Source organism: Pelophylax lessonae (genome assembly GCF_965119305.1).
Source record: "Pelophylax lessonae genome assembly, chromosome: 11".
Classification (NCBI taxonomy): Eukaryota; Metazoa; Chordata; class Amphibia; order Anura; family Ranidae; genus Pelophylax; species Pelophylax lessonae.
In genome coordinates this window covers 235,222,017-235,245,014 of record NC_138778.1, presented here as the reverse complement: position 1 = coordinate 235,245,014, position 22,998 = coordinate 235,222,017, and the positions used below count along the sequence as shown (strand labels likewise).

Sequence of the window (22,998 nt, the reverse complement as noted above, 5' to 3'; positions counted from 1 at the left end):
AGGGTGGGGAGAGGATCCTGGAGATGACAGTATGGGGAAAGGACTCTGGGGATGACATTGTGGGGAGGGGACCCTGGATATGTCAGGGTGTAGAGGGGACCCTGGAGATGTCAGGGTAGGGAGAGGACACTGGAGATGACAGGATGGGGGTAGGACCCTGAAAATGACAGGATGGGGAGAGGATCCAGGAAGTGACATGTTGGGGAGAGGACCTTTGAGATGACAGGGTGGGAAGAGAACCCTGGAGGTGACATGGTGGTGATAGGACCCTGAAGATGACAAAGTGGGCATAGGACCATGGAGATGACTATGTGGGCGTAGGACCCTAGAGATGACAAGGTGGGGGAAGGACCCTGGGAATGATAGGGTGGGGAGAGAACCCAGGAGATGACAGAGTGGGGAGAGGACCCAGGAGAAGGCAGAGTGGGGAGAGGACCCAGGAGAAGGCAGAGTGGGGAGAGGACCCAGGAGAAGGCAGAGTGGGGAGAGGACCCAGGAGAAGGCAGAGTGGGGAGAGGACCCAGGAGAAGGCAGAGTGGGGAGAGGACCCAGGAGAAGGCAGAGTGGGGAGAGGACCCAGGAGAAGGCAGAGTGGGGAGAGGACCCAGGAGAAGGCAGAGTGGGGAGAGAACCCAGGAGAAGGCAGGGTGGGGGAGAGTAACCTGGAGACAACAGGGTGGGGAGATTACCCTGGAGACAACAGAGTAGGGATAGGACTCTTGAGATGACAGGGTAGGGAGGAGGACCCTGGAGATGACAAAGTGGGGGAAGGATCCTAAAGGGTATGGAGCTGGGAGAGGATCCAGGAGGTGACAGGTAGAGAGAGGCCCTTGAAGATGATAGAGTGGGAGAGGACTCTGGAGATGATAGAGTGGGGAGAGGACCTTGAAAGTAACAGGGTGGGGGGAGGACCCGGGAGATGACAGGGTCTGGGGAGGACCCTGGAGATGATAGATTTGGGAGAGGCCCCTTTGGAATGATAGAGTGGGGAGAGGACCCTGAAGGTGACAGGGTGGGGAGAGGACCCTGGAGATAATAGGGTGGGGAGAGGACCCTGGAGATGACAGGGTGGGGAGAGGACCCTGGAGATGACAGGGAGGGGAGAGGACCCTGGAGATGACAGGGTGGGAAGAGGACCCTGGAGATGATAGATTGGGGAGAGGACCCTTGAGATAATGGGGTGGGGAGAGGACCCTGGAGATGACATGGTGGGGAGAGGACTCTGGAGACAACAGGGTGGGGAGGAGGACCTTTGAGATGCCAGGGTGGGGAGAGGACCCTAGAGATGACAGGGTTGGAGGAGGACCCTGGAAATGACAGGGTGGGGAGAGAACCTTAAAGATGATAGAGTGGGAGGAGAACTGTGGAAATGACGGGGTATAGTGAGGAGAATGAAGGGTCAGTGAAGCAGTTGCACAGCAAAGGGCAATCCAACTAAAAGTATGTTTTTAATATGTCGGTATATTTAGTGAGTCTAGTATAGACCCTCTGCACATGTTTATATACTGTACATCTCATATAGACATACAGTGCCTTGTGAAAGTATTTGGCCCCCTTGAACTTTGCGACCTTTTGCCACATTTCAGGCTTCAAACATAAAGAAATAAAACTGTAATTTTTTGTGAAGAATCAACAACAAGTGGGACACAATCATGAAGTGGAATGAAATTTATTGGATATTTCAAACTTTGTTAACAAATAAAAAACTGAAAAATTGGGCGTGCAAAATTATTCAGCCCCTTTACTTTCAGTGCAGCAAACTCTCTCCAGAAGTTCAGTGAGGATCTCTGAATGATCCAATGTTGACCTAAATGACTAATGATGATAAATAGAATCCACCTGTGTGTAATCAAGTCTCCGTATAAATGCACCTGCACTGTGATAGTCTCAGAGGTCCGTTTAAAGCGCAGAGAGCATCATGAAGAACAAGGAACACACCAGGCAGGTCCGAGATACTGTTGTGGAGAAGTTTAAAGCCGGATTTGGATACAAAAAGATTTCCCAAGCTTTAAACATCCCAAGGAGCACTGTGCAAGCGATAATATTGAAATGGAAGGAGTATCAGACCACTGGAAATCTACGAAGACCTGGCCGTCCCTCTAAACTTTCAGCTCATACAAGGAGAAGACTGATCAGAGATGCAGCCAAGAGGCCCATGATCACTCTGGATGAACTGCAGAGATCTACAGCTGAGGTGGGAGACTCTGTCCATAGGACAACAATCAGTCGTATACTGCACAAATCTGCCCTTTATGGAAGAGTGGCAAGAAGAAAGCCATTTCTTAAAGATATCCATAAAAAGTGTCGTTTAAAGTTTGCCACAAGCCACCTGGGAGACACCAAACATGTGGAAGAAGGTGCATGTTCAGGGTGTGCCCCCCCAGCTCTTTGTTTATGTATTCGGTCTGACCACACTTCTGGGGTTGAGCACCCCACCCTCCCACACCTGTACTCTATCAGTGTCCACTAGCAAGCAGATATAGGAGGAGTCCCTTATAATGCAGTTGCACATCTCTCCCAGTAAGGAGTAAGCATCTCCAATGGTGAGAGGTTTGATTCATCCTTCTTTTTATGGATATGGATTTTATGTAGGACCCACTGACAATGGGGTACTTTGACGTAGTGGTGGGCTTGAGCATGATATGGCCATATGGTGGGACTAAATCCCCATTTTTTGCCTTTATATTTGATAGTCATTTATTTTGCATGTGCACCAGCTTTAGAAATGCATGTTCAGGGTGTGCCCCCCCCCCCCCAGCTCTTTGTTTGTTTGTTATGTGGAAGAAGGGGCTCTGGTCAGATGAAACCAAAATCAAACTTTTTGGCAACAATGTAAAACGTTATGTTTGGCGTAAAAGCAACACAGCTCATCACCCTGAACACACCATCCCCCACTGTCATACATGGTGGTGGCAGCATCATGGTTTGGGCCTGCTTTTCTTCAGCAGGGACAGGGAAGATGGTTAAAATTGATGGGAAGATGGATGGAGCCAAATACAGGACCATTCTGGAAGAAAACCTGATGGAGTCTGCAAAAGACCTGAGACTGGGACGGAGATTTGTCTTCCAACAAGACAATGATCCAAAACATAAAGCAAAATCTACAATGGAATGGTTCACAAATAAACATATCCAGGTGTTAGAATGGCCAAGTCAAAGTCCAAACCTCAATCCAATCTAGAATCTGTGGAAAGAACTGAAAACTGCTGTTCACAAACGCTCTCCATCCAACCTCACTGAGCTCCAGCTGTTTTGCAAGGAGGAATGGGTAAAAATTTCAGTCTCTCGATGTGCAAAACTGATAGAGACATACCCCAAGCCACTTACAGCTGTAATCGCAGCAAAAGGTGGCGCTACAAAGTATTAACTTAAGGGGGCTGAGAAATTTTGCACGCCCAATTTTTCAGTTTTTTATTTGTTAAAAAAGTTTGCAATATCCAATAAATTCCATTCCACTTCATGATTGTGTCCCACTTGTTGGTGATTCTTCACAAAAAATTACAGTTTTATATCTTTATGTTTGAAGCCTGAAATGTGGCAAAAGGTCAAAAAGTTCAAGGGGGCCAAATACTTTCGCAAGGCACTGTATGTATGAGTTTTCCTATTCTGCGCTCCATTGCTGTGTGGGAGGTCAGGCTGCTGTGCATAGATGTTTCACCACACATGAAGATATCACCTGATGAAGTCTGAGATTTGAGTACGAGTCGCTGTACATGAGCAGCTGAGAATGTAATCTTCTTCCCTGCAATCATCTGTACACCTCAGGCCATGTGCTGCAGGTAAACCGCAAAGTTATGGCTGTGGTGCCTAATATTTTGTTCCATATATGTGTAAAGCAAAAAAAAAAAGCATGTAATGTATTGGTGCAGGGGTAATTGTTGGGAATAGAGACCATGTGTCCATTCTGACATAGTCCTTCCTAAGAGTCAAGATCAGGAATAGTGATCCCGTGTCTGTCCCAATAGTGAGGAGTCAGGAATAGTGATTCTGTGTGTGTCCCAATAGTGAGGAGTCAGGAATAGTGATTCTGTGTGTGTCCCAATAGTGAGGAGTCAGGAATAGCGATTCTGTGTGCGTCCTGATAGTGAGGAGTCAGGAATAGTGATTCTGTGTCTGTCCTGATAGTGAGGAGTCAGAAATAGTGATTCTGTGTGTGTCCTGATAGTGAGGAGTCAGGAAAAGTGATTCTGTGTGTGTCCCAATAGTGAGGAGTCAGGAATAGCGATTCTGTGTGTGTCCCAATAGTGAGGAGTCAGGAATAGTGATTCTGTGTGTGTCCCAATAGTGAGGAGTCAGGAATAGCGATTCTGTGTGTGTCCCAATAGTGAGGAGTCAGGAATAGTGATTCTGTGTGTGTCCCAATAGTGAGGAGTCAGGAATAGCGATTCTGTGTGCGTCCTGATAGTGAGGAGTCAGGAATAGTGATTCTGTGTGTGTCCTGATAGTGAGGAGTCAGGAATAGTGATTCTGTGTGTGTCCCAATAGTGAGGAGTCAGGAATAGGGATTCTGTTGTGTCCTGATAGTGAGGAGTCAGGAATAGTGATTCTGTGTCTGTCCTGATAGTGAGGAGTTCCTACTCTGAGAATGAGGAGTCAGGAATAGTGATGTTGTGCCTATCCTGCTATCCTGAAAGCGAGAAGTCAGGAATAGCGATGTCCTTTCCATCCTGAGAGCGAGGAGTCAGGAACAGTGATGTCATGCCTATCCTGAGAGCGAAGAGTCAGAATAGGGATGTCGTGCCTATCCTGCTATCCTGGCAGTGAAGAGTTGGGAATAGAGATGTTGTTCCCATCCTGAGAGTGAGGAGTCAGAAATAGAAAAATTGTTCCCATTCTGAGAACGAGGAGTCAGGAATAGTGATGTTGTGCCTTTCTTGAGAGTGAGGAGTCAGAAAAAAGAGATATTGCTCCCATTCTGAGAGTGAGGAGGTGGGAATAGTTATGTTGCGCCCATCCTGAGAGTGAGGAGTCGAGAATAGTGATGTCATGCTTATCCTGAGAGCGAGGAGTCGGGAATAGTAATGGCCTGCCTATCCTGAAAGCGAAGGAGTTGGGAATAATGAGGTTGTTCCCACCCTGAGATCGAGGAGTCAGGAGTAGTGATTGTTATGCCCACCCAGAGAGTGAAGAGTTGTGAATGTCATGTCTATCCTGAGAGCGAAGAGCCTTGAATAGTGATGGTTGTGCCCATCCTGAGAGCGAAGAGTTGTGATCAGTAATGGTTATGCTCATCCTGAGAGCGAAGAGTTGGGAACGATGGTGCTGTGCCTGTCCTGAGAGTGAAGAATATGGAATAGTAATGTTTTTTTCTGAAGGAGAAATTGGGAATAGTGTTGCTGTGCCCGTCCTTAGAGCAACTCGTCAGTAATAAAGATACTGTGACCATCCTAAAAGAGATAAGTTGGGAAAAGTGACAGGCCCAAAATTCTCACACAATTCAGTCATACGTTGAGTAGATCTGTGGCAGTGAGGATGGATTGTACCTGAACACAACCATTTAAAGGTGGTTCCCATAATATATGCCTTCACACACTCTTCCACCATGATACAGTGCCTTGCGAAAGTATTCGGCCCCCTTGAACTTTCCGACCTTTTGCCACATTTCAGGCTTCAAACATAAAGATATAAAACTGTAATTTTTTGTGAAGAATCAACAACAAGTGGGACACAATCATGAAGTGGAACGAAATTTATTGGATATTTCAAACTTTTTTAACAAATAAAAAACTGAAAAATTGGGCGTGCAAAATTATTCAGCCCCCTTAAGTTAATACTTTGTAGCGCCACCTTTTGCTGCGATTACAGCTGTAAGTCGCTTGGGGTATGTCTCTATCAGTTTTGCACATCAAGAGACTGAAATTTTTGCCCATTCCTCCTTGCAAAACAGCTGGAGCTCAGTGAGGTTGGATGGAGAGCGTTTGTGAACAACAGTTTTCAGTTCTTTCCACAGATTCTCGATTGGATTCAGGTCTGGACTTTGACTTGGCCATTCTAACACCTGGATATGTTTATTTGTGAACCATTCCATTGTAGATTTTGCTTTATGTTTTGGATCATTGTCTTGTTGGAAGACAAATCTCCGTCCCAGTCTCAGGTCTTTTGCAGACTCCATCAGGTTTTCTTCCAGAATGGTCCTGTATTTGGCTCCATCCATCTTCCCATCAATTTTAACCATCTTCCCTGTCCCTGCTGAAGAAAAGCAGCCCAAACCATGATGCTGCCACCACCATGTGTGACAGTGGGGATGGTGTGTTCAGGGTGATGAGCTGTGTTGCTTTTACGCCAAACATAACGTTTTGCATTGTTGCCAAAAAGTTTGATTTTGGTTTCATCTGAGCAGAGCCCCTTCTTCCACATGTTTGGTGTCTCCCAGGTGGCTTGTGGCAAACTTTAAACAACACTTTTTATGGATATCTTTAAGAAATGTCTTTCTTCTTGCCACTCTTCCATAAAGGGCAGATTTGTGCAGTATACGACTGATTGTTGTCCTATGGACAGAGTCTCCCACCTCAGCTGTAGATCTCTGCAGTTCATCCAGAGTGATCATGGGCCTCTTGGCTGCATCTCTGATCAGTCTTCTCCTTGTATGAGCTGAAAGTTTAGAGGGACGGCCAGGTCTTCGTAGATTTGCAGTGGTCTGATACTCCTTCCATTTCAATATTATCGCTTGCACAGAGCTCCTTGGGATGTTTAAAGCTTGGGAAATCTTTTTGTATCCAAATCCGGCTTTAAACTTCTCCACAACAGTATCTCGGACCTGCCTGGTGTGTTCCTTGTTCTTCATGATGCTCTCTGCGCTTTAAACGGACCTCTGAGACTATCACAGTGCAGGTGCATTTATACGGAGATTTGATTACACACAGGTGGATTCTATTTATCATCATTAGTCATTTAGGTCAACATTGGATCATTCAGAGATCCTCACTGAACTTCTGGAGAGAGTTTGCTGCACTGAAAGTAAAGGGGCTGAATAATTTTGCACGCCCAATTTTTCAGTTCTTTATTTGTTAACAAAGTTTGAAATATCCAATAAATTTCGTTCCACTTCATGATTGTGTCCCACTTGTTGTTGATTCTTCACAAAAAATTACAGTTTTATATCTTTATGTTTGAAGCCTGAAATGTGGCAAAAGGTCGCAAAGTTCAAGGGGGCCGAATACTTTTGCAGGGCACTGTATATGCCTTCACACACTCTTCCAAAGAATATTTTCATCCTCTACAAAGTCAGTGGAGTTTATCTGTAAAGGGAACATCTAAATAAACTTGGAGGACTTTCTCACCACTGATAACATGTAATGTTCTAATTCCTGAAAGATGATTCTAGGATATTTTCCTGGGAATAAATGATGGAGTGCTTCCTGTTTATGGCTGTGACAGAATCCGCCGGGACCTCCAGGTGGGCTCATCAGACAATCGTATATTTCTTCTCCCCGTCCTGCAGATCAGATGTGGTCAGGCGCACTACTGGACCATCATTTCCTGAATACCGCAGTGCGCAGTTTTCCCATAGAGATCCTCCAGCCTCCTACGTTAGAGGAACTCCATTGTAGGTCAGAGATGGGCATTATGGGAAGACATATCTGAGGTTTTATATCGATCGATGTGACAGAATTGAATGGTTTATAGTATTTGATACATTAATCATCGGCCAGTAGTGTATGGACATTCGTGCAATGTGGGGAAAGGGAGGTTAGATGTTTACAGACACGATAATCATATCTGCTGTCTGATCCCAGAACATCCGCCATATCCCAAAGACGGGACCCCCCCACCCCCCAGGCTGTCTGCTGTGAGTAGACATTATCCCGTTATATAAATCCTCTCTACATCTGTGATCCCTCCATTCTTTGTATAGCAGACAGTACAAGAGATTGTAATCTGGGATCACTTTAGTCATCCCATAATAACACCGCTTAATATGGCCCTAAGGCCCAGTAGCAGTGCAGGTTTCCTCCTCTACCAGGTAGGAGCACAGCCGCAGTCATTGATGAACTCTGTTGGTGCCTCTTTCTTTATTGGGCTTTCCTGTAATAAATGCCCAGAACTGCACCCCTACAGCAGGCATGTGACACCCCCAGTGTAGAGGGAGTGTCACCTGTATGTCACTATATTAAAGCCTGACACCAAATTAGAATTGTGAGGTCAGGCTTTTGTTTGTCTGGGACCGTGCCGGAGAGATTTGTCCTGACCTCTGGTCCTTGCGACACAAAAGTAGGAGGCAAGGATTTCACCGCAAATCTCTGGGAGGCGCAGAGAGCAATAAAAGTATCGTCACCAATGTTCTCACACCATAGAGAATGGATTTAGTTGGTGATCCTGTCGGAGATCTGTCAGGGCAGGAAGCAATACAAAATCTCCCCAAAAGGAGTTCCGAGGACTGAAGCTCTATCTGTCCCTGATTTGTCTGACACATAAAGGTGGGCAATAAGTAAGTCTGAAGAATAAAATATCTGCTGACCTTTCTTCATCCATGGCCTTTGAGGAGCCTTCCTGAGTAAACAATGGGTCCACATCTTCTTACTTTTGTCCACATCGCCTACGACCCCCCACCTTCCTACACCTGTCAGGGGGGATAATGACTTGAGAGGTGCCTGGATGGAGGAGGACTGGACCCGGATGTGGATCAATACCACAAAGAGCTCTGTTCAAATGTTGGCTGTGGAGGCAATCTATAATATTCTTCTTAGTTGGCATTTAGTCCCTCTCAGGGCTTTTTTTCAGCGGGAACGTGGGGGAACGCAGTTCCGGCATCTCCAGGACTGAATGTATGAAATGGCAAGGGGTGCTGGAGGTGTGCTGCAGGGTCTGTTGATTCTGGTTGCTGGAGATCTATTGTCACTGGAGGGAATCTATTATTGCAGGGGGGTCTATTGCTGGGGAGATCTGTTGTTGCTGGCAGGGGATCTATTGTTGCTAAGGGTGGGTCTTATGTTGCTGGGGGGTCAGTCATTTCTGGGAGATATCTACTGTTGAGGAAGAGGTCTTTTGTTGCTTCCGGGGGTCTATTGTTGCTGAGGAAGGGGGTGTTATTTTCTTGTAGGTGGTCCATTGTTGCTGGGGGGGGGGGGGAAATCTATTCTTCCAGAGGGTCTGCTGATGCTGGCTGCGAGGAGATCTGTTGTTGCTGCTACGGAGGGGGTGTTTTGTTGTGGGTGATCCATTGTTGCTGGCTGCAGGGGATCTATTCTACTGCTTTTCTTGTTATCATGAACAAGCTCAATACAAATTAGTTAGTACCACAAATGTTACTGTATTATCTAAAAGGGGTGGTCTTCAGAGGTGGGTAGGGGGTGGAACCAAGAAACAGTGCTCGGAGGTGGGTAGGGGCGGAGACAAGGGGTGACTTGAAAAGGGGGAGTTCCGGCACCTATTCTCTGTGAAAAAAAGCCCTGGCGATAAGTACGTCTGAAGAATAAAATATCTGCTGACCTTTCTTCATCCATGGCCTTTGAGGAGCCTTCCTGAGTAAACAATGGGTCCACCTCTTCTTACTTTTGTCCACATCGTCTGCGACCCCCCACCTTCCTACACCTGTCAGGGGGGATAATGACTTGAGAGCTGCCTGGATGGAGGAGGACTGGACCCGGATGTGGATCAATACCACAAAGAGCTCTGTTCAAATGTTGGCTGTGGAGGCAATCTATAATATTCTTCTTAGTTGGCATTTAGTCCCTCTGAAGATTTTTCATAAGATTCCGACTCCTCAAAGTGTTTCGGAAATTGCCAAATGGGTTTCTCTTTTCAACACATTTGGTGGAATTGTTTGAAAATGAAATGGTTCTGGATCAGGACTTATCAATGGCTCTGCACAGTCACTGGAATATCATTCTGCAAAGACCCCTATGTGGTCCTTTTGAAGAAGCTACTAGAGAAGCGCACAAACACTTAATTTAACTTCGCTATGTCTGTCCCTCCAGCAATGTAAAGGGTAATAGCTGGAGCATGGAGAACACAGATTGTCCCTAGGGTGAAGGTCAAACAACGAGTCTCCCGAGTTATGATTCCTGAAAAAATGACTGCTAGATAAAATGATAGGAAATTCCGTAACATATGGGAACCATGAAAATCCTATATGCCACCTACCTTAGGTTAGCGGGGTGCGTGGGGAAGGTGTCCACAAACTTGGCTTAGTGCCTATCTTCTTCAAATGCACCCCACATCCAACCTTGAAGCAGATGGACTACGCATCAGAAGACCACACCAGGTGCCACACCTGTCAGCTAAAAACAGGAAACTTAAGCCCCGTACACACGTACCGATTGTCGGCCGTAAATATTCGGCCGACGACCGTTCTGCCGATTGTCGGCTTGTTAGTATGATGCTGCCGACAGCGCACTTTCGGGCCGAAAAGAATCTGTCGTGCAGGCATTAAAATTTTTGTTGGCCAACACCAGAACGGCCGACTGTTCGCCAGTCAGTACAGAATTCGGCCGACAATCAGCAGATTTGCAAGACTGGGCATGCTCAGAGAAGAAAAAAGACAGGGAAAGTTAACCATCACATGACATCACTTCTGCAGTCGGCTGTTGTTGGCCGACAAAATTCATGTGCAGTCTTTTGCACTTTTCAGCGGACACGACAGCCCTGGACAAAAGACGGCCGATCGGTCGGCCGACGATCGTTACGTGTGTACGAGGCATAAGGCTACATTTCCCAAGGTTTAGGAGTGGCCAAGGAAGAGCCATACATGGGACGGCCATGCCTTTCCAAGGGCTTATGGAGCCAGCACTGGTATTTAAGTTTTGGATTTGGATGGTGCCGGTGTTGTAGGACGGGGGATTTCGGGGACAGGAGTATACAGCCAGGGAAAAGTGATTCAAGGGACGGCTATGCCTTTCCCAGGCTCTCAGAGCCAGCACTGGTATTTAAGTTTAGGATTTGGATGGTGCTGTAGGACGGGGGATTTCGGGGACAGGAGTATACTGCCAGGGAAGAGTGATACACGGGACGGCCATGCCTTTCCCAGGCTCTCGGAGCCAGCACTGGTATTTCAGTTTTGGATTTGGATGGTGCCGGTGTTGTAGGATGGGGGATTTCGGGGACAGGAGTATATAGCCAGGGAAGAGCCATACACGGGACGGCCATGCTTTTCCCAGGCTCTCAGAGCCAACACTGGTATTTAATTTTTGGATTTGGATGGTGCCGGTATTGTAGGATGGGGGATTTCGGGGACAGGAGTATACTGCCAGGGAAGAGTGATACACGGGATGGGAATGCCTTTCCCAGGCTCTGTGAGCCAGCACTGGTATTGCAGTTTCAGGTGGACCCTCACATTGAATGCAGCAGTTGAATGGCCTCACAGCCTCCCTGCTTTGGTAATGTTCCAGATTAATGACACCAGACGAGAAGTGATTGTAAACAGAGATTCGGTGTGTTTTGTGCTGCAGCTGCCGCCCTGCGCTCCATACACAGGGACTGTGGCCGGCTTTTGTCACCCCCACAAAGGCCCATTGTGCCCAGATTAAAGCTATTTCTCCTCTCTCCTTCCCATAAGAGGATTATGGGTCATACTGCGGCCGCGGCGTGCCCACCGCCATCTGGGATCCCCTTGTCTAGGCTCTTCACCAGGCTGGCCCAGCTGGAGTCCAGGGGCAGACAATGATTTCTTTGTCAGTGAAATGTATGGGGATGGGGGACTTTCACAACTCTCTGTCGGCCTTATTGAGGAATGCAGAGACACAGGGGGGGTGCACAGTCCTCCAAACCATGGCGGCCAGATCATGCGCCCTGCCTGGCCGAGTGACCCTGGAGGGTAATTCACTCTAATCTCTCATTCCTAGTCTCTGATAAATGGGGGCATCGCAGAGGTTACCCCCCCCCCCCCCCCAGAGGGTATATTACACCTGCTGGTGTCTGTGCAGATTTACTTGAAATGTATATTCTGTGTATTGATCTGAGATGTGACCACCTGCCCGGGTTTCTGGCCTGTAACTGCCCCAGCTAACCCCTGTGTATCCAGTCATCTATAGAACCTATGAGCGTGGTTCAGTGTTTCTCTGCACAGTCAATGTGTATATACAGTGCCTTGCAAAAGTATTCAGCACCCTTGAACTTTTCGACCTTTTGCCACATTTCAGGCTTCAAACATAAAGATATAAAACTGTAATTTTTGGTGAAGAATCAACAACAAGTGGGACACAATCATGAAGTGGAAGGAAATTTATTGGATATTTCAAACTTTTTTAACAAATAAAAAACTGAAAAATTGGGCGTGCAAAATTATTCAGCCCCCTTAAGTTAATACTTTGTAGCGCCACCTTTTGCTGCGATTACAGCTGTAAGTCGCTTGGGGTATGTCTCTATCAGTTTTGCACATCGAGAGACTGAAATTTTTGCCCATTCCTCCTTGAAAAACAGCTCGAGCTCAGTGAGGTTGGATGGAGAGCGTTTGTGAACAGCAGTTTTCAGTTCTTTCCACAGATTCTCCATTGGATTCAGGTCTGGACTTTGACTTGGCCATTCTAACACCTGGATATGTTTATTTGTAAACCATTCCATTGTAGATTTTGCTTTATGTTTTGGATCATTGTCTTGTTGGAAGACAAATCTCCGTCCCAGTCTCAGGTCTTTTGCAGACTCCATCAGGTTTTCTTCCAGAATGGTCCTGTATTTGGCTCCATCCATCTTCCCATCAATTTTAACCATCTTCCCTGTCCCTGCTGAAGAAAAGCAGGCCCAAACCATGATGCTGCCACCACCATGTGTGACAGTGGGGGATGGTGTGTTCAGGGTGATGAGCTGTGTTGCTTTTATGCCAAACATAACGTTTTGCATTGTTGCCAAAAAGTTTGATTTTGGTTTCATCTGAGCAGAGCTCCTTCTTCCACATGTTTGGTGTCTCCCAGGTGGCTTGTGGGAAACTTTAAAGGACACTTTTTATGGATATCTTTAAGAAATGTCTTTCTTCTTGCCACTCTTCCATAAAGGGCAGATTTGTGCAGTATACGACTGATTGTTGTCCTATGGACAGAGTCTCCCACCTCAGCTGTAGATCTCTGCAGTTCATCCAGAGTGATCATGGGCCTCTTGGCTGCATCTCTGATCAGTCTTCTCCTTGTATGAGCTGAAAGTTTAGAGGGACGGCCAGGTCTTCGTAGATTTGCAGTGGTCTGATACTCCTTCCATTTCAATATTATCGCTTGCACAGTGCTCCTTGGGATGTTTAAAGCTTGGGAAATCTTTTTGTATCCAAATCCGGCTTTAAACTTCTCCACAACAGTATCTCGGACCTGCCTGGTGTGTTCCTCGTTCTTCATGATGCTCTCTGCGCTTTAAACGGACCTCTGAGACTATCACAGTGCAGGTGCATTTATACGGAGACTTGATTACACACAGGTGGATTCTATTTATCATCATTAGTCATTTAGGTCAACATTGGATCATTCAGAGATCCTCACTGAACTTCTGGAGAGAGTTTGCTGCACTGAAAGTAAAGGAGCTGAATAATTTTGCACGCCCAATTTTTCAGTTTTTTATTTGTTAAAAAAGTTTGAAATATCCAATAAATTTTGTTCCACTTCATGATTGTGTCCCACTTGTTGTTGATTCTTCACAAAAAATTACAGTTTTATATCTTTATGTTTGAAGCCTGAAATGTGCCAAAAGGTCGCAAAGTTCAAGGGGGCCGAATACTTTCGCAAGGCACTGTATTTAATTTCTATACAACCTATGGGTACTTGGCATTGGCTCACTAACCCCATCTTGTGCCCCCAGATGGATGCAGGTAGCAGTGGTTATATCAGCACACAGCAGTTCTGGACTCTTCTGCGGAAACATGGCACGGAGCTGGACCCTCACAAGCTGGATGTCCTGCTGGCCCTGGCAAACAGCAACTCTGATGGCCGAATCCGTTACCGGGATGTGGTGAACCTGGTGAGTGGCAAGAGGAAAAGTACTGCCACCTCTGCTGGGAAATGGAGCCATGCATGGACGACTGTTTCTGTAATGGGTTCTTCTCTAAGGCCTGTTTCATAGGAGCGGTGTGAACAGCGAGCTTTGTTGAAGATTTTAAAATACTATTTAGCTCCAGTTTGTAAATGTTGAACACCGATCCTAATGGAAATGCCGATTGCCCTTTTAACTAGTTCCCACCCACAGTATAGCTGAAAGATGGCTACAATGTGGGCCTACTTTGCCGGGAGGATGTCCATGGATATCCTTCCATGATCGTGCTGCCCGCACACCCCTGAGGCACCCAGGTGGCACACTCTGTGATCGCTGAGTCCTTAGGACATAGCTTATCACAGATCGGGGTAAAGAGCCAATCACAGCAGCCCTTTACCACGTGATCAATTGTGTCCAATGACAGCTGATAACGATGTATCGGCATTCCTTTTCTCCTTTGAGGAGAGGAGAGCCAATAACCGGCTTGTGTGAAAAAGACATCTACATTGATTATCAGTGCAGTCCCAACAGTGCCCATCAGTGCTGCCAGTCATTGCCCACCAGTGTTGCCTATCAGTGCCCATCAGTGCTGCCAGTCATTACCCACCAGTGCTGCCTATCAGTGCCCGCCTGTGCTACCTATCAGTGCCCACCAGTGCTGCCAATCAGTGCCTCCTCATCAGTGTCACCTATTAGTGCCCACCAGTGCTGCCTGTCAGTTCCTACCAGTGCTGCAAATCAGTGCCCACCAGTGCTACCAGTCATTGCCGATCTGTGCTGCCAATCAGTGCCCACCAGTGCTGCCAATTAGTGTCCACCAGTACTGCCAATCAGTGCCCACCAATGCTACCAGTGTACCCATCAGTACTGCCTGTCAGTGCCTACCAGTGCTGCCAATCTCTGCACACTAGTGTCCACCAGTGCTGCCAGTCAGTGCTGCCAATCAGTGCCCACATGTGCTACCTATCAGTGCCCACCAGTGCTGCCAATCAGTGCCTCCTCATTAGTGTCACCTATCAGTGCCCATCAGTGCAGCCTCGTCAGCGCACATCAGTGAAGGAGAACAATTACCTGTTTGCAACATTTTATAACAAATTATGAAAAACTTTTTTTTTTTTTTTAAATTTTTAGTCTTTTTTACGTTTGTTTTATTTTTTAGTTTCTTTCTGAAAGATAATAAAGTCGGATCCAATCCAATATCATTCAAAATAGGAAAATAGAACATTTTCCACAGCAGAATTTCACCAATCATCAGCATAAAGATAAATTTTTCATTTGTTTACCAAAAAAAAAAACCCCCGAGGTGATTCAATACCCCCAAAAGAAAGCTCTATCTGTGTGTAAAAAATGATAAAACTGTGATGTGGGTACACCGCACAATTGTCATTCAAAGTATGAAGTGCTGAAAGCTGAAAACTGGCCTGGGCAGGATGGAAAGGACTCGCCCAGCAGGCAGGTGGTTAAACAAGCTGCTAGCGGGTTTTCAATTAGCTTTAAGAAGTTCTGAAGCCTGCTAGCAGCTTGTTTACTGTGGCAATCAGCACTCCCATTAGGATCTGTGTTCAACATTTACAAACTGGAGCTGAATGGTTCTTTAAAAGCTTCAGCAAAGCTTGCTGGTCACTCTTATGGAACAGTCCTTAGTCTCGTCCTAGAAGGCTGTGTACCGTCCCTCCATACACACAGAGGGGGGGTCAGCAGCACTGCAGCCTCATGTTGTGTCCGCTATGATCCGGGTCAGTCTTCTATGCAGACATGGCACAGTACACGGGTCCTATGGAGACACCAGATGGACCCGGCCTTCATCTATCCTCTACATGTTGGATCTGATGTCTTTATCACCGTAGTCACTGTGTGTTTGTGGATATAAAATATCTGTCACAGCCGCACGCCATCGCCTCCATTGCAAGTTTATGAGCCGGAAAACACATTTATCCTCCGAGAGAGAGAGAGAGAGCGTGGGAGGATGGAAGGTAGTAGTAGTAGGGGGGGGGGGGGGTCGAATCAGAGGAGAAGGGAAGTCAGAAGAACAGGTGTGGGGGTGGAAGGCCTGGAGGAGGGTGAAGGGATGTGGGGTGAGATGGAGGAGGGGTAGAAGGTCTGGGAGGGGGTGAAGGCATTTAGGGTGAGATGAAGGAGGGTAAAAGGTCTGGGAGGGGGTGAAGGGATGTGGGGTGAGATGGAGGAGGGGTAGAAGGTCTGGGAGGGGGTGAAGGAATGTGAGGTGAGACTGAGGAGGGGTAGAAGGTATGGGAGGTGGGTGTAGGGATGTGGGGTGAGCTGGAGGAGGGTTAGAAGGTCTGGGAGGAGGGTGAAGGGATGTAGGGTGAGATGGGGGAGGGGTAGAAGGTCTGGGAGGAAGTGAATGGATTTGGGGTGAAATGGAAGAGGGGTAGAAGGTCTGGGAGGTGGGTGAAGGGATTTGGGTGAAATGGAAGAGGGGTAGAAAGTCTGGGAGGGGTTGAAGGGATGTGGGGTGAAATGGAGGAGGGGTAGAAGGTCTGGGAGGGGGTGAAGGGATGTAGGGTGAGAACGGGGAGGGGTAGAAGGTCTGGGAGGGGGTAAAGGGATGTGAGGTGAAATGGAGGATGGGTAGAAGGTCTGGGAGGGGGTAAAGGGATGAGAGGTGAAATGGAGGAGGGGTAGAAGGTCTGGGAGGGGGTGAAGGGATGTGGGGTGAGATGGAGAAGTGGTAGAAGGTCTGGGAGGGGGTGAAGTGATGTGGAGTGAGATAGAGGAGGGGTAGAAGGTCTGGGAGGGGGTGAAGTGATGTGGAGTGAGATGGAGGAGGGGTAGAAGGTCTGGGAGGGGTTGAAGGGATGTAGGGTGAGAACGGGAGGGGTAGAAGGTCTGGGAGGGGGTAAAGGGATGTGAGGTGAAATGGAGGAGGGGTAGAAGGTCTGGGAGAGGGTAAAGGGATGTGAGGTGAAATGGAGGAGGGGTAGAAGGTCTGGGAGGGGGTGAAGGGGATGTGGGGTGAGATGGAGGAGGGGTAGAAAGTCTGGGAGGGGGTGAAGAGGATGTGGGGTGAGATGGAGGAGGGGTAGAAGGTCTGGGAGGGGGTGAAGTGATGTGGAATGAGATGGAGGAGAGGTAGAAGGTCTGGGAGGGGGGATGAAAGTGGAGTGGCAATGTTAGAGGGTGATTGGAGATAGTGGTGGGCGATGGGGGCGGAAGGATAGAAGTGAGGGTGACAGGTAGGGCAAGAGGATGGCGTGGGAGTAAAAGAGCGGACATGTAGGATGGGGCTGAGACAAAGGGTGGAGGGGTCAAAGGAAGGTGGTATGAGAGAGTGTGGTCACCCTAAGGTAGGTTGAGGTGAGAAAAGTTATGTGGATGGAAGGATGGGTAAGAGGGAGGGTTGGGGATGAGAGGAAAGGGTGACGCGGAGGGTTGGGGTACAAAGTGCAGATCACAAAGGACAGAGATTTCTGCAGATGTTCTGAGATGAGTTGTCCTTCTTCCCGTAGTCTGGTCTCCTCTCTCCTGGAACATCGGGTTCTCGGCACTTGGTTGGTGTATATTCCCTCTGCTCTCCGGCTATTGTCCATGTGTTAGACACACTCTTTGGGTTTTATTACTGAAATAATATGAGGGTGGGGGTGGTGAAGGCCTGAGTTCAGCTTTTGTACGGCTCTCCATATTTTTCTGGTATAATACCGCACAACAGATGAAGCTGAGTAAAGGTTGTAGGTGGTGAAGGGAGAAGCTCCCTCCTGGAAGCAGTCTGAAGGAAGCCGGGCACAGGTTGTAGGTGGTGAAGGGAGAAGCTCCCTCCTGGAAGCAGTCTGAAGGAAGCCGGGCACAGGTTGTAGGTGGTGAAGGGAGAAGCTCCCTCCTGGAAGCAGTCTGAAGGCACAGGTTGTAGGTGGTGGTCCTTGCACCCCTCTCATGTTTGATGTTTGCTTTCTCTTCTCAGATTAGCAGTAAGCGATCGAACAGTTTCCGCCGTGCCATCCTGCAGGGGAACAGACACTTGTGTAATACGGCTCTTCTGGAGGAGTCTGGTCTAAGTCTGACGCAGAGGCTGATCCGCCATGTGGCCTATGAGGTGCTACCCCGAGAGATTGACAGGAAGTGGTTCTATGACAATTACACGGGCTGTCCGCCACCATGGTTCATGATTGCCATCACCATTGTGGAGGTGAGTCCTTATGGCCAAATACTAGCCAAGGTTCAAAGCTTTAATAAGGTACAAATCTGAACTATGGACTGTGGCTTCTGTTGATTGTCTGATTATCTCCTATTATGTTCTTCTTCCAGGTGGCTATCTTTGTGTACTATGGGCTGGTTTTGGACAGATTCGTGTTACAGGCCAGCCACCCCCAGTATCTGAAGAACCCTCTCATGTACCACCCCCAGCTTCGCTCCCAGGCCTGGCGGTACCTCAGCTACATCTTCATGCATGCAGGGTGAGTCCCACACCATGGAGAAGAATCCACCTAATGAGTGGATTAGGTAGTGACTGAGTGACAGAGGGTTGTAGTCAATGGAGAACATTCAGAACAAGGTCATGCTACCAGTAGGGATGATCGAACGGTTTGGGTCGACCATCGGTTCGGCCCGAACATTGGGTGTTCGAGGTTCGGCCGAATTTAGAACTTTTTGCCCAAAAAGTTCGGAATTCGGCAACTAGAACCGCCCAAAATTCAATGCTTCAGGAAATGGGCTTTAAAAGCCCGTGATTGGACCAGAACCATTAGCAAAAGCCAATTGAGGGGGCAGGAGAATGCTAGGAATGTGATTGGAGTGACTAGGGGGTCCCTAGACCAATCATTAGTGAATACGCCCCCCAGTATATAAGATCGCCCCCGCCATATTCCCAGCATTGTTATACTGGACATGGAAGAGAGTGGAAGCAGTTCTGTTAATTTTACTTTAAAAGTGTCATTTAGCATTTATTAGTGTGAGGAAAGGGATATCTAGTGTAGTTAGAGTGCTCCTTTACACTTAAGTTAGCTTCAAAAATTTAGTTTCTGTAGGGAAAGTGTTAAGTGTAAAGGGACCGTAGTGTAGTGTAGGATTAACTGGCAGTGACTGCTATGGCAGGGTGACAAAACCCTTCCATAGCAGGGTGACCGCTATAGAGAAAAGATCATTTCTCTTAATTGCTTCGGCACACCCATATGGCTTCTCACCAGCCAAGCATTTTTTATGCTGCAGGGGCTGCCACTGCCAGTGCTTTTTTGAGGACAAGTTTGATGTCAGACATGACATCTGAACATGTGTATAGGGGGTATATATTAGGGCTGCAACTAACGATTAATTTGTCTGTCGACGAATCTATCGATTATTCTTACGATCCGTCAACTAATTTAACGATTATTTTTATTTTATTATTTTATTTTTTTTGCTTAATTTAGTGTTTTTTTGATTAGCTAATTAATCCTTTAATTAATACAGACCCCTCAGTAAGCCCCCCTCCCACTACAGACCCCTCAGTAAGCCCCCCTCCCAGTACAGACCCCCACAGTAAGCCCTCCCACCTAGTACAGACCACTTAGTAAGCCCCCCTCCCAGTACAGACCCCTCAGTAAGCCCTCCCATCTAGTACAGACCACTTACTAAGCCCCCCCCCCCAGTACAGACCCCTCAGTAAGCCCTCCCACCTAGTACAGACCACTTACTAAACCCCCCTCCCTGTACAGACCCCTCAGTAAGCCCTCCCACCCAGTACAGACCACTTAGTAAGCCCCCCTCCCAGTGCAGACCCCTCAGTAAGCCCTCCCACCTAGTACAGTATGTACTAGGTGGGAGGGCTTACTGAGGGGTCTGCACTGGGAGGGGGGGCTTACTAAGGGGTCTGTACTAGGTGGGAGGGCTTACTGAGGGGTCTGTACTGGAAGGGGGGCTTACTAAGTGGTCTGTACTGTACAGACCACTTAGTAAGCCCCCCTCCCATTACACTAGTACAGACCCCTCAGTAAGCCCCCCTCCCAGTACAGACCCCTTAGTAAGCCCCCCCTCCCAGTAAAGACCCCCCAGTAAGCCCTCCCACCCAGTACAGACCCCTTAGTAAGCCCCCCCCTCCCAGTGCAGACCCCTCAGTAAGCCCCCCCACCCAGTACAGACCCCTTAGTAAGCCCCCCTCCCAGTGCAGACCCCTCAGTAAGCCCTCCCACCTAGTACAGGGCTTACTGAGGGGTCTGCACTGGGAGGGGGGGCTTACTGAGGGGTCTGTACTGGAAGGGGGGCTTACTAAGTGGTCTGTACTGTACAGACCACTTAGTAAGCCCCCCTCCCAGTACACTAGTACAGACCCCTCAGTAAGCCCTCCAACCTAGTACAGACCCCTTAGTAAGCCCCCCCTCCCAGTACAGACCCCCCAGTAAGCCCTCCCACCCAGTACAGACCCCTTAGTAAGCCCTCCTCCCAGTGCAGACCCCTCAGTAAGCCCTCCCACCTAGTACAGGGCTTACTGAGGGGTCTGCACTGGGAGGGGGGGCTTACTAAGTGGTCTGTACTGGGTGGGAGGGCTTACTGAGGGGTCTGCACTGGAAGGGGGGGCTTACTAAGTGGTCTGTACTGTACAGACCACTTAGTAAGCCCCCCTACCAGTACACTAGTACAGACCCCTCAGTAAGCCCTCCAACCTAGTACAGACCCCTTAGTAAGCCCCCCTCCCAGTGCAGACCCCTCAGTAAGCCCTCCCACCTAGTACAGGGCTTACTGAGGGGTCTGTACTAGGTGGGAGGGCTTACTGAGGGGTCTGCACTGGGAGGGGGGCTTACTAAGGAGTCTGTACTGGGTGGGAGGGCTTACTGGGGGGTCTGTACTGGGAGGGGGGCTTACTAAGTGGTCTGTACTGTACAGACCACTTAGTAAGCCCCCCCCCCTCCCAGTACAGACCCCCCCAGTAAGCCCTCCCACCTAGTACAGGCCATTACAAGCCGGTGTAGCGCTGCACATGTGACATGTCTAAGTAGCTGGGTGATCGGGGAGGATGGCGAATGTGTTGCGGCAGAAGCTGTGGCAGTACAGGGAGTACAGGGGTGCTGGAGATGGTCAGCGCTCACCTCTCGTCTCCGACGGAGCCGGCGTGTGACGTCACGCGTTGACGCGTCGACGCTTTTTCCGCACGTCGACGATTTTTTGTAGTCGACGCGTCGTGGCAGCCCTAGTATATATACACATATATGTCTGAATATATACCCCTAGACATATATAGGTGTGATAGTAGCAGAAATAAATGCTTGCACTAATGAAATCATTTACAGTAATATATTTCTGCTACTATCACACCTATATATGGCTAGGTGTGTATATAAATATATGTATGTGTGTATATACACCACTATACACAAGTTCAGATGTTTTGCCTGCCTCAAAAGAACCCAAAAAAATGCCAAAAAAAACGCTAGCGTCAAAAAAAAAAATGCCCAGGTGTGTTTTTGCTGGCATTTGTTGGGGGTTTTTGGAGGCAGGCAAAACATCAGAACTTGTGCACAGTACCACTATACACAAGTTCAGATGTTTTTCCTGACTGCAAAGAACCCAAAAAAATGCCTGCTATTAAACCGGCAAGGTGTTACAGCAGCGAAGCCAACCCCCTGTCAGAAAGTTTTCTAATACAAGCGATCTTTTTTTTTCTGGTTCTGGACATGCTACAGAGCTGAAACTTCACAGGTACACCTTTTAGACCCCCCAGATACTAAATCCAAAGTAAAAATAAAAAAATCTTTTTTTTTTTAATTTTTCAATAATTGGCTTTTTTTTATCAAAAATGACAATTTTTAAGAACTTTTTTTTGTGTCTGGGGGGTCTAAAAGGTGTACCTGTGAAGTTTCAGCTCTGTAGCATGTCCAGAACCAGAAAAAAAGATCATATAGGTGTAAAAGGGGTTCCCACATCCCTGTTCTACTGAAAATTTATCTTTTTTTTTCTGGTTCTGGACATGCTACAGAGCTGACACTTCACATGCACACATTTTAGACCCCCCAAATACTAAATCCAAAGTCAAAATCAAAAGATCTCTCTCTTTTTTTTTTTTTTCAATAATTGGCTTTTTTATCAAAAATGACAATTTTTAAGAACTTTTTTTTTGTGTGATTAATAGTTAATGGGGCATGATCCAGAACCCTAGGCACTTTTTAGGGGCATTTATTGGGTTTTAGGGCTTAAAAATTGTGTTTTTTGATTACCGAAGTTCGGGTCCCATTGATTTCAATGGAGTTCTGAAATCCGGGCCGAACTTTCGGGAAGTTCGGATGTTCTGGCCGAACCAAACTTTTCAAAAGTTCGATCATCCTTAGTTACCAGTGGGGTACCTCAGGGATTTGTACTGGGACCAATTTTGTTTAATATCTTCATAAGTGATATTGCAAAAGGCCTCGATGGTAAGGTTTGTCTTTTTGCTGATGACACAAAGATATGTAACAGGGTTGATGTTCCTGGAGGGAAACACCAAATGGAAAAGGATTTAGGAAAACTAGAAGAATGGTCAGAACTCTGGAAACTAAAATTTAATGTGGATAAGTGCAAGATAATGCACCTGGGACATAAAAACCCAAGGGCAGAATATAGAATATTTGACACAGTCCTGACCTCAGTATCTGAGGAAAGGGATTTAGGAGTAATTATTTCAGAAGACTTAAAGGTGGGAAGACAATGTAATAGAGCAGCACGAAATGCCAGCAGAATGCTTGGATGTATAGGGAGAGGTATAAGCAGTAGAAAGAGAGAAGTGCTTATGCCGCTGTACAGAACACTGGTGAGACCTCACTTGGAGTATTGTGCGCAGTACTGGAGGCCATATCTCCAGAAGGATATAGATACTCTAGAGAGAGTTCAGAGAAGAGCTACTAAACTAGTACATGGATTGCAGGAAAAAACTTACCAGGAAAGGTTAAAGGACCTTAACATGTATAGCTTGGAAGAAAGAAGAGACAGAGGGGATATGATAGAAACTTTTAAATACCTAAAGGGAATCAACTCGGTAAAGGAGGAGAGCATATTTAAAAGAAGAAAAACTACCACAAGAGGACACAGTTTTAAATTAGAGGGGCAAAGGTTTAAAAGTAATATGAGGAAGTATTACTTTACTGAGAGAGTAGTGGATGCATGGAATAACCTTCCTGCAGAAGTGGTAGCTGCAAATACAGTGAAGGAGTTTAA

General features: G+C 47.3%; 1 protein-coding gene across 3 annotated transcripts in view; it reads left to right on the top strand.

Moving 5' to 3' along the window:
• RHBDL3 (rhomboid like 3) overlaps positions 1-22,998 on the top strand; it is a 45,410-nt gene that overhangs the window by 11,969 nt on the left and 10,443 nt on the right. For 2 of the 3 annotated variants that reach the window (XM_082272582.1, XM_082272581.1), the window contains 3 exons: positions 13,714-13,872; positions 17,804-18,028; positions 18,148-18,296. In XM_082272582.1, coding sequence (XP_082128708.1) covers positions 13,714-13,872; positions 17,804-18,028; positions 18,148-18,296 — 533 coding nt within the window. The remainder of the gene's footprint in view (positions 1-13,713; positions 13,873-17,803; positions 18,029-18,147; positions 18,297-22,998) is intronic. The other variant, XM_082272583.1, reaches the window with a different exon arrangement.